The sequence below is a fragment of the Saccoglossus kowalevskii genome (assembly GCF_978046115.1).
Source record: "Saccoglossus kowalevskii chromosome 4 unlocalized genomic scaffold, keSacKowa6.1 SUPER_4_unloc_1, whole genome shotgun sequence".
Lineage (NCBI taxonomy): Eukaryota > Metazoa > Hemichordata > Enteropneusta > Harrimaniidae > Saccoglossus > Saccoglossus kowalevskii.
Genome location: NW_028188616.1, coordinates 229,846 through 248,870, shown reverse-complemented (window position 1 = coordinate 248,870; position 19,025 = coordinate 229,846). Strand labels below are relative to the sequence as shown.

Below are 19,025 nucleotides of genomic sequence, written 5' to 3'. Positions count from 1 at the left end.
AATCTTTTTAAAAACATGTTTTAACCCAGTTATCATATACAGTATTTTTGTGAATACCTCTAGAATAATATTTGAAGAGATTTGATTACAGTGTCAGAAAAGGCCCCTAGAAATAAGGATACACATTCTTTAATTGTAATTTCACATACCCTATTATAACAGTTGAGTCTCCCAGTTTTCATAAAAGGTTTGTGAACATCCCCTGTGGCTTTATTCCACTGTATTAACTGCCTTCAGTTAGTAGCAACAACCTGTTTTCTTTAATTCATCAGATGTGGGGTTTTTTCCTGTTATCAACATAATTCTTCAGTCTTGAGTTGTGGGTTTCCATTTGCAGATTGCCTGCTGCTGCTGTTCACTTTGTTAATATATGCATTACATGTTGATTCAGACTGGCATGCGCACTCAATCCTTACCAGAAATCTTAATATGAAAACCTTATCTTCAAATAAAAATTCTGTGTTCGGGATCTTAGGTTCTTATATCTGAGGTCTATTCTAAATTAAAAAAATATCTTTAAAATTAAAAACTTATCTATCAGGTTTTATCATATTATATATAATTTGCAATTTATCTTTTGAAATCTGAATACTTTTGTACATGAGAATATTTTCTTAAATATCAAATTCCACCTGTTTGGATTTTTATTGATGTCCTATGCAGTCTTATTATCTAGATCTCCCATTGAATCAATACATACATGTACTTATAATAAACCATGAAATTCAGTGATCAATATCACATATCACAAATACTGTCATTCTTTTAATTTACTGGGCACCACAAGTGAACTAATTGCATTCTATGGAGGTGCTTCTCACCAGGCTAACAACAAGACACTTGGATGGGCGTCTTTCACAGTCAGTGATGTTCCGAATATATTTGTTCAAAATTCAACAGACCTTTTATAACTGGCTTCACAATTCCTATCACTAATTAGATATAGTGTCACAGTATTTTGCCTAATTTTTAACAAATCCAAAATCTCACTGGGTAATTTTGCTTACTTTTGAAGTTTAGGTAATTTTAAAGTGCCTGTGAAATGGCTGCTATTTTCACGCATAAAATTATCCATTGATACATAAATATTATTAATTTTTATGTTTCTAAGCATGAAGTATTTTTTTAAGTGAAAAAAATGTGTTTTAAACTCAATCTACAGCAACTTTATTTTTGTGTATTTTAAAACGAGGCTCCTCATTAGCTTCTTATTTGCATACAGAAATTCCCCTTGTGACGTCAGAAGGGGAAGTCGCATGGCAGCTTGCATTGCCGATACGTGTAAATAAGGCAAATTTCTTGTGCAGTTTTCTCGTCTTTGACTAAATTATCACTTATGTACTTGTTCGTCGAGGAGGAATGGACCATAATGAACACATAGTATCAATTTTTGTTGCATGGGGTCGAGTTAGATGCGAAATTTGTTCGTTCTGGTGTAGCTGATCACCGTGATCGTCACCGGCGCACGTTTGTACACTGTCGCTGGACAAAATAGGTTACTAGGCACGTCACTACACTGTTTTATTTCATCGATCGTCTGAGTAAAACTTTCAAAATTAAAATAAAAGAGAACATATTTTGACATTCTAAACATTAGACTATAGTGGCCACTATAAAATAATAAAAAAAAAAATGACAAATCACAGTTACTAAATAAATGACAGCCGCGTGGAAATAAATTGAAATTTTGTTGAAATAGGTGAACGCGTCGGGTCACAACGAGGGCAAGTGCGTTAAAAGCAGCGTTTAATAACAAAAATAATCGAGATCGACACACATACAGATAAATTCAGAGTGGATTCGAGTTAGCGTGATCCATGGCATAATTGTCATAATTATAACATCATATTAAAACTTTATTTAGTGGAAACACATTGACCAAGCCCGGATTCTTATTTCATAAATTATTACGCAGATCAAGCTGCAAGCATGGAGGTAAAAAAAGAACAGAGGTGTGAATTCGAAATTCAACACCAATCACCAAACGATTCAGAAACTTTTAGCCTTCGAAAATGAAAACAATTAGCAGTGTGTAAGGGCTGTGAAATTTCCTGTTTGTCCGACGCTTTGTTTTCGTGTCACTGTCAAAGTTATTACTACTCTTTACTTAACAGGGACTAAATGGTCTCTATAAAACGATAATCAAGATCGCAATAAAAGTCAACTCATTTGAAACACTTGTCGTCTCTCTCTCTCTTCTGAAATTCGCCTTGGTGATTATGGCCCGGAATCTATTTCTTTCAAAAGCGTTGCGCCAGGTTTATGTTGTCGGCGTTTCTCTTTAAACTTAAACAATTTTTTTTTTTCATGGACGAGGACAGTTTTTCCAAAAAAAGAAGAAGTTGAGGTTAAGTGGCTTTCGTTCACTGATGCATGGAAGGTCCATGACTGATGTTGCACTTTCGGATCGAATAGAAACGTGTGAATACATACACTATGACTATACGTTTCACTGCAACTGCCCATAATACAACATCTAAAAACTTTCTCTCTCTCAAAAAAAAAAACAAACAAAAAAAACAATAGACAAAAAAAAAAAGAAAAAAAAACGCCGACCGAAAAATGTATATCGTTTAAAAGTATACTGAATGACCAGTGTTATTACAGCTCAGGGGTATGACTTCCTCTCACATTTTGGCATTTGGTGGCGCACTTTCGGCGAGAGTCGGAAATCCGTAAACAGTCGACCGTTTCAGGATAGGTGGGCGTGGCTACAACACGAGAAATATCTCAAATTTACTTGGATACGAGTAATCATTTTCAGCAAAAAAATCAATAACTGCCCATTTCAGTGGGACACAGATCTAAAATGGGAAACGTGAGGGTGGGCATTGCACAGGCACTTTAATGGGTTTATATATTTTAGTATATACATACTGATTACCCATCAAATATTGTACATCTATCATTGTAATGCCATATGTTACAGCATGCAATAATTTTGCGGTATTGCACTGGGTATTTTTAACCTACTATTAGGAAACGTGAATTCCAAATATGGAACAATTAAGCGTTCCCAGATAATGAAAAAACAAACATGGCTGCCACCAAAGTTTGACTGAACCCCACACAAAGGATTTCATTAAATCTGTTCTAAACGTTTTGGATTTCGCCATTCCCATGATGTATTCCTAGGAAGTAAAAATAATAATAAGGTTATTATGAGGATACTGCAAAGTATGCACTTAGACAGTACATGGTCGCATCGACCTGCACTGTGTATCGGTCAAAATTCTTGTTGTACTGTCTTCGTGCATACACAGTATCCTCATAATAACCTCATAGTATATAATCTGGAAAGAAGAAAGCATTGATTTCCCTTGCCATAATTATGCATTTTTCGCCCAATCATCTATGATTCTTTGGTGATATCATTAATTCAGTCCAACAGGCTATTTATTAGAGATGTCTGAATAACCCAAGTTTTTGCCATATTGTGATATACTATGTACTGATATACTCTTTTTTCAAAAATAAATTTAATTAATAATTTATCAAATTTATCACTCTTTTTTATCAACCAGGTTCCAGTGGTTTCAGCAGGTGTAATTCTCCTAGAAGTGTATATAGTGAAAAAAACACAACAACAACTGGTTATCATGGGAGACAATCTGGTTACCATGGTAACACCCCTGCATCAACTTTACAGTTACAATACTCGTCAATTCACATACCCATAACCCCGGCACCAAGATCGTCATCCTCCTCCCGGCCCAACAGTGCTGCAAGCCAAAAATACATAGCGCAACAATCACTCCGTCCAAGCTCAGCCCAAGTACAGAGAACCATTGAAAGGCATAGACCAGTCCGTCCAGTATCAGCATATGCAAAGTTTAATGGACAAACATTGGAGGGTAGAAAATCCAAACTCAATAACCGAGCATCATCATCTGTTACATCTAGAACCAAAGGTCCAGAATGGAAAGGAAGACCATTACCAATGTATGGAGCCCCTCAAGATAAGGTATAGCAACATGTTTTTTTTTATGATATATTGAAGATAATATTTGGTAATCGTAGTCCTAAATAACTATTAAAAATAGCTAGACGTTTCGAGCAATGGCTCTTTATCGATAGCATAGAAGCAAGTGTGATAACGTACAGGTAGAACATAGGAACGTAAGAACGCGCATGAACTATAAGTTAGAATCACAAAAAATTCCACAATAGAACAAATAACGCGCCTTAGGTAGTGAGCTCAACAAATGAGTTGAACTGTTTGTTAATACCATGGGGTTCTTTAGTTCCAAGGCGGAATATAGTTTCCTCCTCGACACGCCTGAGCTGATTTTCGTTGCCATTGACAACACATACACCAGAAATAGACATATCTGTAATATTATGTCCACTAGAATTAAAATGAAGTGAAACCGGATAATAACGATTTTTCTGTCTAGTTTGCCGTGAGATGCTCAGCAAACCGATCACCCAGTCGACGAACTGTAGAACCAATATAAAGTTTCCCGCATCTAATACATGAAATGCAATATACAACATTCATAGTGATACAACTGAACGGATATTTGACCTCAACATCTCCCTTGGGACCAAATATACGATTAGTGTCTGTAATAAAAGGACAAGTATTACACCTAGGACGATTACACGGGACAGAACCATATTTCTCAGGGTCTCCCCTTTCACCCGTATGCACCAATAACCTCCTTAAATTAGTGTCACGGCGCCAGGCAGTAGTAGGCATTAGTGGAAACGTAGAACTTGTCTCCTCACTGGTCTGTAAAATGTGAAAATGTTTGTACATGATGTTTTTAATCCTGACATTTAAAGGATGGTACGTAAGTGCCAAAATTACACGATCCTGATTGTCACGGGAAACCGTAGAACCAATACAATCAGTTCTTGACATTGACACAACCTTGGCCAATGCTTTCCCAGTGACATTACGAGGATAACCCCGTTTTCTGAAATAATCACATAAAATCCTCGCCTGGTTACGGAAATCAGTATCATCGCTGCAAATACGACGTACCCGGAGTAACTGCGAGTAAGGTATGGAGTCCTTCATTCTAGTAGGATGTGATGATTCATACTGTAAATAACAATGTGAATCAGTAGGTTTTGTGTAGATAGATGTAGAAATGCGATCACCATCTACCTTAGTAGAAATATCGAGAAATGGTAGTGTTATTTCTGATATCTTATGTGTGTATTGTATGGCGGGATTAAAGTTCTTCACAAAGTCAATGAACTGTAATAACTCATCCCGACTGCCAGACATGGCACCAAATCCATCATCAATGTACCTGACATAAAATTCAGGTTTAGTGCCTTGAAAGGACGAAAAAATTAACTCCTCTTGATATGACATGAATAAACATGCATAGCTCGGACCAAAACAACTGCCCATAGCCACACCTCGTTTCTGTATATAATGTTTACCATTAAAAGAAAAGCAATTCCCGTTCAAAACTAATTCCGCTAAGCGCACCAACACAAACGTAGGAGGATCCTTAACTGTCCTTTTATTCAGAAAATGCTGTAAAGCCAACAGTCCATCAGTGTGCGGGATAGATGTATAAAGGGATTTTACATCCATAGAAAACAAAAATCTGGGTATATCCGGTGTGAAACGAAATAACTCTAGTTTCCTAAGTGCATCATTTGTATCCTGAACATACGTAGGCTGTGACGCAACAATAGGTCTCAACATTGAATCCAAGTATCGAGCTATGTGCTCAGTCGGACAATTACATGCTGAGACAATGGGTCTACCAGGGTTGTTTACCTTGTGAATCTTAGGTAATAGATAAAAGACTGATGTCCGTGGTCTGCGCACTATAAGATTTTTGGCCTCTATCGGCAAATCACCTTTAGCAATATAGCCATTAACCACATCACCTATTTCCCGTTGTATTTCATTCGTGAGATCCACATCAAGTGCCCGGTAGGAGTCTGTATCCGATAACTGCCTCTCTGCCTCAACCAGATACAAATCTCTACGCCAAACCACCACTGCTCCACCCTTGTCAGCTGGCTTAATAACAATCTCATCACGTCGTGACTTAAGAGAATTAAGAGGAGTTAATTTTTTCGTCCTTTTAATACAACGGGAAATAGGTGATGTGGTTAATGGCTATATTGCTAAAGGTGATTTGCCGATAGAGGCCAAAAATCTTATAGTGCGCAGACCACGGACATCAGTCTTTTATCTATTACCTAAGATTCACAAGGTAAACAACCCTGGTAGACCCATTGTCTCAGCATGTAATTGTCCGACTGAGCACATAGCTCGATACTTGGATTCAATGTTGAGACCTATTGTTGCGTCACAGCCTACGTATGTTCAGGATACAAATGATGCACTTAGGAAACTAGAGTTATTTCGTTTCACACCGGATATACCCAGATTTTTGTTTTCTATGGATGTAAAATCCCTTTATACATCTATCCCGCACACTGATGGACTGTTGGCTTTACAGCATTTTCTGAATAAAAGGACAGTTAAGGATCCTCCTACGTTTGTGTTGGTGCGCTTAGCGGAATTAGTTTTGAACAGGAATTGCTTTTCTTTTAATGGTAAACATTATATACAGAAACGAGGTGTGGCTATGGGCAGTTGTTTTGGTCCGAGCTATGCATGTTTATTCATGTCATATCAAGAGGAGTTAATTTTTTCGTCCTTTCAAGGCACTAAACCTGAATTTTATGTCAGGTACATTGATGATGGATTTGGTGCCATGTCTGGCAGTCGGGATGAGTTATTACAGTTCATTGACTTTGTGAAGAACTTTAATCCCGCCATACAATACACACATAAGATATCAGAAATAACACTACCATTTCTCGATATTTCTACTAAGGTAGATGGTGATCGCATTTCTACATCTATCTACACAAAACCTACTGATTCACATTGTTATTTACAGTATGAATCATCACATCCTACTAGAATGAAGGACTCCATACCTTACTCGCAGTTACTCCGGGTACGTCGTATTTGCAGCGATGATACTGATTTCCGTAACCAGGCGAGGATTTTATGTGATTATTTCAGAAAACGGGGTTATCCTCGTAATGTCACTGGGAAAGCATTGGCCAAGGTTGTGTCAATGTCAAGAACTGATTGTATTGGTTCTACGGTTTCCTGTGACAATCAGGATCGTGTAATTTTGGCACTTACGTACCATCCTTTAAATGTCAGGATTAAAAACATCATGTACAAACATTTTCACATTTTACAGACCAGTGAGGAGACAAGTTCTACGTTTCCACTAATGCCTACTACTGCCTGGCGCCGTGACACTAATTTAAGGAGGTTATTGGTGCATACGGGTGAAAGGGGAGACCCTGAGAAATATGGTTCTGTCCCGTGTAATCGTCCTAGGTGTAATACTTGTCCTTTTATTACAGACACTAATCGTATATTTGGTCCCAAGGGAGATGTTGAGGTCAAATATCCGTTCAGTTGTATCACTATGAATGTTGTATATTGCATTTCATGTATTAGATGCGGGAAACTTTATATTGGTTCTACAGTTCGTCGACTGGGTGATCGGTTTGCTGAGCATCTACGGCAAACTAGACAGAAAAATCGTTATTATCCGGTTTCACTTCATTTTAATTCTAGTGGACATAATATTACAGATATGTCTATTTCTGGTGTATGTGTTGTCAATGGCAACGAAAATCAGCTCAGGCGTGTCGAGGAGGAAACTATATTCCGCCTTGGAACTAAAGAACCCCATGGTATTAACAAACAGTTCAACTCATTTGTTGAGCTCACTACCTAAGGCGCGTTATTTGTTCTATTGTGGAATTTTTTGTGATTCTAACTTATAGTTCATGCGCGTTCTTACGTTCCTATGTTCTACCTGTACGTTATCACACTTGCTTCTATGCTATCGATAAAGAGCCATTGCTCGAAACGTCTAGCTATTTTTAATAGTTATTTAGGACTACGATTACCAAATATTATCTTCAATATATCATACTTATCAGTCCGAGCAGCGTTTATTTATTTATGTTTTTTTTTAGTTTTTTTTGTATGAGCTAATATTATAGATTTTTAGTGAAAAATATGCAAAACCAGCTCTGCAAAACATTCTCTCTACTATGTACGTATACATAACTGTTTATGCTCACTGAAAAAAATGACATACTTGCTTAAAAAATTCTATTAAATTGTTCTTTTTTTGCAATGTTTTCATTGTGTTATTTTGTTTTTATCATGTAGGCAGATATTTATTTATTTAATAACACTCACACATCCCCTGAGGGGAAGGAAGTTAGGTTACAACTACAAGCTACATTTACACAACAGCATTTAATCAGAGCCCTACGACTCAAGCCAGCAAAAATGGTCATGTATATGTGTTCGACCCTAGCCAGCTAGAGCCAAGTTTGGCTCAAATACCGTGTATACACATCTGGGCTCAACTATCTGAAATCAAGCTCTCAATTGACTTCTTCAAGTAACATCTTATTTCAATTATGGTGGAGGCAGCCATGTTGTTTTCATTCTAAGTATTTGAGGGCCATGTACTGTTCGGCTCTGATTGAACTGAATTGAGCTCTGCTCTTGTTCGGCTCCTGACCGTGTAAACGCGTTTGAGATAAATCTTCTCTTGAACGATGAGAGAAGCGGTAGTTCGGCTCTGATAAAATGTTGCTGTGTAAATGTAGCAATAGTTGAGTGCAAATTGCATAATAAATAATTAAATCCACAATACAGATCAAGACAAATACATGTGCAAATACATACACGCACACATACACGTCTTACCGTCATTGTAACAACACACATTGTGTTAACTTTTAATATAATTGAATGAACTTTTATTATAGTTGCGATATGAACTCGACTAAAACGCGTTCCTATATAGGGTTTCATTTAATTGAAGTTTAATTAAAATCAATTTAATTATGTTTAAATAAATAAATTTGAATATCCGGTGACATAACATAGAAATGTTTGCAAAGCTTAGGTTTAGTAAAGGGGGAAGGTATGGTATATATTTAATATAAATTGAACCAAACCCTTCTCCTTTACTAAACCTAAGCTTCGTAAACTTGAGTTAAATTCGATTAAATATTAATATAAATTATGAAAATAGTGAGGGTCATCACAATGTAGGTCCTGTCGTCACAAGTCGGTGTAAAGTTAAATTAGTTAATTGTCACAACGTTGTTACCACACACGCACACATACATACATACACACACAAACAAACAAACCCAAATGATAAAAAAAGCCACCTAGGATTGACGTTGCTTGATTTCTAATCCAGTTTTAATAAATTTTGCTTCATAGATGCAAACAAGTAGGTTTATACTGCAAATTAATTCAGTAAACTGTAGTTGCGTTCACGCACAGCTCCTTAGCACGGGCTAAGAGGTCAAATTCCTTAGCCCGTGCTAAGAAAACGTGCGTGAACGCTTAGCACGGGCTAAGGAATGCTAAGTACGGGTTAAATCTGATCCGAATTTAAGACGAAGTATGCGCGAACGCTTAGCCCAGGGCTAAGTGCCCTCTGCGGCGAACTTTGGGTGTGAAAATTGTCCCATGTTCGTATAACGACACTATTCCACCAGTCATTACTCCGCGCTCACTTCCACACTAATCCGGTCACTGTAGTAGAGCGTACAGCAGCTCCAATCGTAGACAAACTAAATTTGGTTTGCTGTCTACGACATGCATTAATAAAACGCTGTATTCTGTTACGCCCGTTGTATACTGTTTCTGTGCATCCAAATAAGTTGGGTTCGTCTTCTCTCGCGTTCCTGTGCACGTCGCTTCAAAATTAGAACGAAACATGCCAGCAGCAGAAATAGAACCTCGCGCGTGTCATCCATTTTTCGTTCGTAAATAGCGGCTTACCAAAGGTCACCGACTAATGGCACCCCTTAGCCCGTGCTAACGACTGGCCCTCCCTGTGCGTGGACGCAATTGGGTCTAGCCAAAGTGCAAATATGCTAGATAAGCCTAAATCAGCTTAAATCTTAGCCCGTACTTCGTGTAACGTGAACACAACTTGTGTTTCTGGTGATTTACTATTGAAATTGTGGATGTGTGAATTTATCTTTTTTGAGATTCTTTGCATTTGATAAGAAAATATGTTTCATCTTCATTTTGATTACACATGTCACAGATTCTGTCATTCAAAAGGATCCTTTTGTGGCGACAAACTTCAATATTAAGGGTGTGGTCAATCAGTCAAAATTTGGAGAGGCAGACTCAGATCTGTGTTTCTAGTTTTGTAAGATACATGTAGGCTTCCAAGAGGAAATTTTGTTTAAAGGTTCTATATATAGTTTGTTTTTTCCATTAGTTGAGGCTTCATTGTCATTGAAAACTTTTTCCGATGTGATATAAAAGTCTGTTTGAGGTTATTGTGGATTTCGGTAATTTGAGATGGATTCATTGTGTAATCTTCTATTGTGTGATTGTGAGACTTGAGATCATGACCTTAGAATGATGAGATTGAAGAATCTTTTGTAAGGTGTAGATCTCTCACACTTTCCTTTAGTGTACATTCACACCCACATGAAACACTAGAGACACCTGCATGTGTCTGCCAACTGTTTTTTCTTAACTTTAGAGGGCACACTTCAAATGACAATAACATTTTTTTTCTTATCAAATTATTCATGCACATGTTTTACTGTAATTTTTCTAAATTCAATATTAATTTTGAATCAAACTGATTTTTTAATGGGGTCTATTCCAATATAAGTTGAGAAAAGTTGACAATGGTATAGTGTAAGGGTTATAAATTTTAAAATTGTTCTAATGTGATTTTATACAACAAATACCCCAATATTACCAGGATGTGTGACCTTTAGCCTCATGCATACAACATATATAGGTTAATAGAATAAATATTGAGTAGACATTTGCATATGGATGCTTTATGATTTCTGTATTTGTTTGCATTTTTTGTATGTGGGATTATTAAAATATGACATACTGTAAAATACATTATTTTTTGCTCAGAATTTATTTCCGTTATTCAGTGAAAACAAAATTCAGGGAACATACTTTTTTCCCTATATATATTTCACATGCAACTCATTAAAAATCAGTGAAAATAAACTCCATATAAAACAGCCAAAATTGTATTCCAGTGAAAATCTAAAATAAAGTATTGTACAGTATTTTGACCATAGACACACATATATATGAGCACATATACTACTAATATAGTAAATATAGTATTTGCTTTGAGGTAAGGTCATGTAATCAGAAACACCCATGTTGATGTGCCAACTACCGGTGTTTCAAGAAACTGAAAAAAATTAGACAAATTGCTGTTTGTTCAGTACATAGAATTGGAATTATCACAAAGGCAGAAGGAGGTGAAGGCAGCAGTGAATATAAAGGAAATATTCAAACAACAATCCTCAGTTGTGTATATTGAAGAACTTGAAAGAGCTGAACGGGATAGAAAAGACGAACTGAAACATGCAGCAGTAGTTATGCAGAGGTGAATATAGATCCAGTTGTATCTCAAACAAGTGTGGGAGATTAAATATTCATGAATGAATATCTTGCATGATGTTGATATATTTCAAGCATGCACTTTAATATTCAAGCCTGCTGGGGGGGGGGGGGGGATTGGCTGTTGTTTGCAGTACAAAAGTTGAAAAAATTCAAATTAGTTGTGTGCAGAAAATTAGTGTTATATATTGTTCATTTTATCTGTTACTTCTAAAGATTTCAACGTTGTTTAATATGAGATATATTATTATTTATCTATCGATACAACATTAATTCCACTCAAAACTTAACAGTGTCCTTATGTATGTTTTTCTTTGCAGTGTAAGTATTTTTTAGTGTAATCGTGTAAATGAAACAGTTTCAGAACTGTGTAAAATAGCTGATTTATAATCATCACTAAATCAGATTTACTATGGACAATTTAGCACTAATATTATTTCCCCAAGTCTATGTTTAAATAGGATAATAGTATTAGAACATTTTCCTGCAGGTCGTCTCGTCGACAGCTTGCTAGAAAGGAAGCAATAAAACTACGACAAGATTTTAACACCAAACTGTGGGAGAGAGAATATATTGCAAGTAAAGCACAGAGAGAACGAGAAAGATATGAAAAGATTGCAGAAGCTATGAAACAGTAAGTGTGTATATAAGTGTCAATCAAAATAAATATTTTTGTGTACATCAACAGAAGTTGGGAAATGTAATGTATTGTGATGTAATGTTATTGATGTGATGTAATGTAATGTATTTTAATGTAATATATTGTGATGTAATGTTATTGATGTAATGTGATGTGATGTAATGTAATGTAAATGATCTGATGTAGTTATGTAAGTGATGTGATGTACTGTGATGTAATTGATCTGAAGTGATGTAATGTAATGTATCTGATGTAATGTATATGATGTGATGTGATGTGATGTGATGTAATTGATGTGATGTATGATGGTATGATGTAATCCAGTAGTTTTCACGTAGTCTTGAAGTTGTAGCATTGCTGAAGTCGGACGTGTGCGTCGCGAATAACTAAAGTAGTATATTGATGTTTACCGGGTAGGAGTAGTGGATGTATCGTGTTTATTGGTAAATTCGCGTTTTGTATGCGACCACCGGCTCTGATCAGTTGATTGTCATCCACAAATAACTTAAGTTGTTTACGGAGAGCGCCGAGATGCGAGTTATTTTTGACAAGACTGTCAATGAGTTCTATTGACGTATTATTGACGTTGAATGGATTTAATCCACAGTTGTTCGGCTGTTATAATCTCGTTGGCGTCAGGCGTTGATTTTTGGGTGCTGTTCTCTGTATCAGAGACGATTGGCGTGTTCAAGTTGAGACAAGTTTTAAAACCTTTGATAAATCTCAAAACACGCAATAAATGTGACAAATTGCGGTAAGAGTCAATATGAAATACTGCGTCGGCGTTGAAACTTGCTACTTCGGGTATCACTTTGGGTTCGGCAGAGTTAACTTTGAAATGTTCGCTCATTGTGGGCGACTCAAAGTGAGTGGTGATTTCATCTTGATCAAAATTGGGTGAAGTCGTAGCCGTGTGTAGTACATTTGATTCAGACGAAGTGATTTCTGATGTAGTATTATGTTTCACATGGCGATTATATTTCTGTTTAGCGGGTTCAAATAAATCGCATATTGGTTATTGATGTGATGTAATGTAATGTAATGTAAATGATCTGATGTAGTTATGTAAGTGATGTGATGTACTGTGATGTAATTGATCTGAAGTGCTGTAATGTAATGTATCTGATGTAATGTATATGATGTGATGTGATGTAATGTATTTGATGTGATGTAATGTAATGTAATTGATGTGATGTACTGTGGTGTAATTGATGTGATGTGATGTAATGTTATTGATGTGATGTGATGTCATGTTATTGATGTGATGTACTGTGATGTAATGTAATTGATGTGATGTGATGTGATGTAATTGATGTGATGTGATGTGATGTAAGGTAAATGATCTGATGTAGTTATGTAAGTGATGTGATGTACTGTGATGTAATTGATATGATGTGATGTAATGTTATTGATGTTATGCGATGTAATTGATGTGATGTGATGTAATTGATGTGATGTCATGTCATGTCATGTTATTGATGTGATGTACTGTGATGTAATGTAATTGATGTGATGTGATGTAATTGATGTAATGTGATGTAATGTAATTGATGTGATGTAATGTAATGTAAATGATCTGATGTAGTTATGTAATTGATGTGATGTACTGTGATGTAATTGATATGATGTGATGTAATGTTATTGATGTGATGCGATGTAATTGATGTGATGTGATGTAATTGATGTGATGTGATGTCATGTTATTGATGTGATGTAATGTAATTGATGTGATGTGATGTAATTGATGTAATGTGATGTAATTGATGTGATGTGATGTAAGGTAAATGATCTGATGTAGTTATGTAAGTGATGTGATGTACTGTGATGTAATTGATATGATGTGATGTAATGTTATTGATGTGGTGTACTGTGATGTAATGTAATTGATGTGATGTGATGTCATTGATGTAATGTGATGTAATTGATGCAATGTGATGTAATTGATGTGATGTAATGTAATTGATGTGATGTAATGTAATGTAAATAATCTGATGTAGTTATATAATTGATGTGATGTACTGTGATGTAATTGATGTGATTAATGTGATGTGATGTAATGTAATTGATGTGATGTAATGTAATGTAATTGATGTGATGTGATGTGATGTGATGTATCTGATGTAAGGTATTTGATGTAAGGTATTTGATGTGATGTGATGTAATGTAATTGATGTGGTGTAATTGATGTGATGTACTGTAATGTAATTGATGTGATGTGATGTAATGTAATTGATGTGATGTAATGTAATGTAATTGATGTGATGTGATGTATCTGATATAAGGTATTTGATGTGATGTAATGTAATTGATGTGGTGTAATTGATGTGATGTACTGTAATGTAATTGATGTGATGTGATGTGATGTGATGTAATGTAATTGATGTGATGTAATGTAATGTAATTGATGTGATGTACTGTGATATAATTGATGTGATGTGATGTAATGTAATTGATGTGATGTGATGTGATGTAATGTAATTGATGTGATGTAATTGATGTGATGTAATGTAATGTAATTGATGTGATGTACTGTGATGTGATTGATGTGATGTGATGTAATGTAATTGATATGATGTACTGTGATGTGATGTAATGTTATTGATGTGATGCGATGCAATGTAATTGATGTGATGTGATGTAATATAATTGATGTGATGTACTGTGATGTAATGTAATTGATGTGATGTGATGTAATTGATGTGATGTAATGTAAGGGATGACGTCAAAAGATCGATGTCGGATAAAAAACTTAATTCCTTTAGTTTTTTTCCAAAACCCCCCTACCCCCCACTGAAACTTAATTGATAAATATTGGTCATGGCGTCAGACTACATTCATCATTAAATACAAATTGATAGTCGGACAGTAGTATTGCATAGCAGTTGGTTGTCACGTGGGTGTAAAAGAGTTTACAAATGCACCTCATTTGACGCACAGATTAACACTCGAACCAAACCATTTTTCTGGGTTTTTTCCCTTTTCGGTTATTTCTGCCCATGATTGGATAGAACTACAAATACTCCAAGATTTTTTGACTTCATTAAAAAATAAAATCGTTTTTGTAGGATGGAAACATTTTTAGATCAAAACCCCCCACCCCCAAACTAAAGGAAATAAGTTTTTTATCTGACATTGATCTTTTACGTCATCCCTAATGTAATTGCTGTGATGTACTGTGATGTAATTGATGTGATGTGATGTGATGTGATAGTTATTATGCGATGTAATGTAAGTTGAAATGTAATGTCTGGTTATCTCTGCAGACAAGCAATGCAAAATAAATTGGCAGTTATGAGACTGAATAGGATAGGACCCCATGTTGATATATGGGAGTAAGTAGTATACTATTTTAATGCATTCTATTTAAATATAAGGTAGTGGCTCTTCCTTGTTGGGGCTAATCTTTTTAGCTCCGCTGTAGACAAAGTCAACTCAGTGGAGCTGTTCATATTACTGATTGTTCGTCGCCGTCGTCTGTCGTCGTCAACTTTACAATTTCAACTTCTTCTTCAAAACCGCAAGTCAGAATTTTTTCAATTAGATATGCAAGTACCTTGAATGGTTTTTTCTCAGATTCGTTCATTTCATGTCAAAATCTTTAATCCTCTAATTTTGGTGAATATTTCTGTCATTTTTGGTAAAAAGTGATATTTTCGACTTCTTGTTAAAAACCACAAGTCCAATTGCTTTGATATTACATATATAGGTACTACATGTAAACCTCTCTCAGATTTGTTCATTTTCTAATGATATCTTTAATTCTTTAATTTTGGTGAATATTTTTGTCATTTTTTGTAAAAACTGATATTTTCGACTTCTTGTTGAAAACCTTGAGTCCAATTGCTTTGATATTACATATATAGGTACTACATGTGGACCACTCTAAGATTTGTTCATTTCATGATGATATCTTCAATTTTCTAATTTTGATGAATATTTTTGTTGTTTTTGGTAAAAAGTGATATTTTCGACTTTTTGTTGAAAATCGCAAGTCCAATTGCTTTGATATTACATATATAGGTACTACATGTAAACCTCTCTCAGATTTGTTCATTTTCTAATGATATCTTAAATTCTTTAGTTTTGGTGAATATTTTTGTCATTTTTTGTAAAAAGTGATATTTTCGACTTCTCGTTAAAAACCGCAAGTCTGATTGCTTTGATATTACCTATATAGGTACTACATGTGGACCACTTACAGATGTGTTCATTTCATGATGATATCTTCAATTCTCTAATTTTGCTTAATATTTTTGTAATTCTTGATAAAAAGTGATATTTTCGACTTCTCGTTAAAAAATGCAAGTTCGATTGCTTTGATATATTACATATGTAAGTACAACATGTGGACCTCTTCCAGATTTGGTCATTTCATGATGATATCTTCAATTCTCTAATTTTGCTTAATACAATGTATGTTTGTCATTTTTGGTAAAAAGTGATATTTGTGGCTGTGGGAATTCGGTTTGAATAAATCACCACGTTTATTAAATCTCCACAAAACATACAACAGACTCAAGTGATCGACAGAAGGAATCATGGGTAACACTTGCATAATTAGCATGTTTGAGGTCGATTCCATTGCTCATAGGGGTAACTCTTAATAAACGGATACATGTTGACCTGTGCCCGACATACTGCCCGGCAAAAAATGCGAAGCAGACATGAAACATTGGGTTTGTTATTATATCATAGAATGAAGACAGATGTTCGAGGCACAATACTACATTCAACTGACTAACACAGTAATCATACACTAAGCTAAAGATTGCCCTGAAAAATTTACATTTGAGTGTAAATACTACTAGAGTACTTATGGTTTCTATAGTTCATCAGCAAAGTTCTGAAATGGAACAATAATGTGCAGTAGACCAGCTGATTGCTTGCCTGAACAAGTTTATTTCAATGGTGAAGTCTTATCAGGGTATCCATGGATACCGGATGTGATTGACACTGCTTGACCTAAAGGTCACGAATGTTATTGTTAGAACACGTGTCAACTCTAGGATTTCTTCATAGAACAAATTTGAAACAACATTGTAAGAGTTAATAATTGTTATGAAAGATTACTTTGTATCAAAAGTTTGGGTAATATTCTAACAGTTCTGAAACATATTGAGTTTGTTTGCTTACACAAGATTTGATTCATACTGCCGGTAAATCCTTTATTCAGCAATTTCCGCAGATCATCTCTTGGATCGTCTTCTTTGCGTTGAATAATCAGTTTGCGTTGTGTATTGAGTTTCATCCATGTCGCTCGCAGTTGGTTGTGAATCAACGTCGATCGGCGTAGAATCTTCCATTGACGGTGATTCTGAATTGGGGCGTGAAACCAACTCAGTTTCGGATGAAAGTTCAAGTGGATACAAACGAGAGATGTCGCGGTTAGTTTTACCGTGTTTGGTTCTGATTTCCACCACTCGCACTATTCCATCAGAACCCGGAAGTAACTTGGTGATGCGTGCTAAGCTCCAAAACACACGTATTTCACGTCCATTTATCAATTGCGAAGGAGTCAGTGGGTTCAAATCCGAAATATCTGACGCAACATGAGTCAGAGGACGTGCATTAATTGCGCACTCGATTTCTGTGATAATTGTCGCTAATTCAGTATATGACACACAAGCTCTGCCCAGTATTTTCTTGAGGGAAGTTTTTGTGATCGATATCATGCGTTTGAATAGCCCTCCACACCACGGACTGCGTTTCGGTGTGAAGCGCCAAGTGATACGATTCTCGGAAAGGTACTGTAATACCATGGTATCAGTGCTGATTTTCTGAAGTTCGTTCGCAGTGGAGACAAATGTCGATGCATTGTCTGACACGATGAGAGTGGGCGTTGATCTACGTGCCGCGAATCGACGCAAGGCTTGAAGAAATGACTCTGTAGAAAGATCTCTGACCAGTTCTAAATGGACAGCCCGTGACACCCTGCAGGTAAACAAACAAATGTACACCTTTACTATTGACTGTGTAATGGTGTCTTTGACAAGCAAATGTCCGGTGTAGTCAATCCCAATCGTAGAGAATGGCACGGTTTGTTGTACTCTAAATTTGGGTAAAGGCGCCGGTATTGGTTTTGAGTATGCTGACCCGTCCACACGTTTACAAACCACGCAGCGATGAATGACAGCTTTCACGAAGCGTCGCATTGATGTAATCCAGTAGTTTTCGCGTAGTTGTAGCGTTGGTTCCGGCATGCTGAAGTCGAACGTGTATATTGATGTTTACCGGGTAGGAGTAGTGGATGTATCGTGTTTATTGGTAAATTCGCGTTTTGTATGCGACCACCGGCTCTGATCAGTTGATTGTCATCCACAAATAACTTGAGTTGTTTACGGAGAGCGCCGAGATGCGAGTTATTTTTGACAAGACTGTCAATGAGTTCTATTGACGTAATATTGACGTTGAATGGATTTAATCCACAGTTGTTCGGCTGTTATCATCTCATTCTTGGTAGAGAGAATACGTTGAGATTCATCGTTGAATTGCATCGCCTCTTGCATGGTTGCACTGCCCGTGACGACATCATCTACATAAATATCCCGTTGTAAAACTTGAGCGGCAGTTTTCGAAATGTGTTCTGTAGTTAGATGTCTAAGTGTGGCGTTCAAAATAAAAGGCGAGCATGTAGCACCGAATAAAACAGATCTAAATTGATAAGTTGCGAATAAACTGTTGATATCGGCTGGGTCTGTTAACCACAGAAATTTGGTATAACAGCGGTCAGATTCGTGTAGCTTGATTTGCAAAAACGCCTTCTCAATATAAGCCGTTACTGCAATGGGATTTGACCAAAATCTAAGTAAAATCGATGTCAATGAATTGAGTAGCGGCGGTCCAGTGTCCAAACATTGGTTGAGGCTTGGTTTGTTTTTACTTGCCGCGGAACAGTCATATACTATTCGAATGGGTGTCGACACGCTG

The 19,025-nt window shown here is 36.1% G+C and overlaps 1 protein-coding gene across 3 annotated transcripts in view; it reads left to right on the top strand.

Annotated features, from left to right (window-relative positions):
• Nucleotides 1-19,025, top strand: part of LOC144345461 (uncharacterized) — a 58,085-nt gene that overhangs the window by 13,199 nt on the left and 25,861 nt on the right. For all 3 annotated transcript variants that reach the window (XM_085496224.1, XM_085496226.1, XM_085496225.1), the window contains exons 2-5: nt 3,525-3,964; nt 11,281-11,444; nt 11,949-12,092; nt 15,362-15,430. In XM_085496224.1, the coding sequence (XP_085352350.1) occupies nt 3,525-3,964; nt 11,281-11,444; nt 11,949-12,092; nt 15,362-15,430 (817 nt within the window). The remainder of the gene's footprint in view (nt 1-3,524; nt 3,965-11,280; nt 11,445-11,948; nt 12,093-15,361; nt 15,431-19,025) is intronic.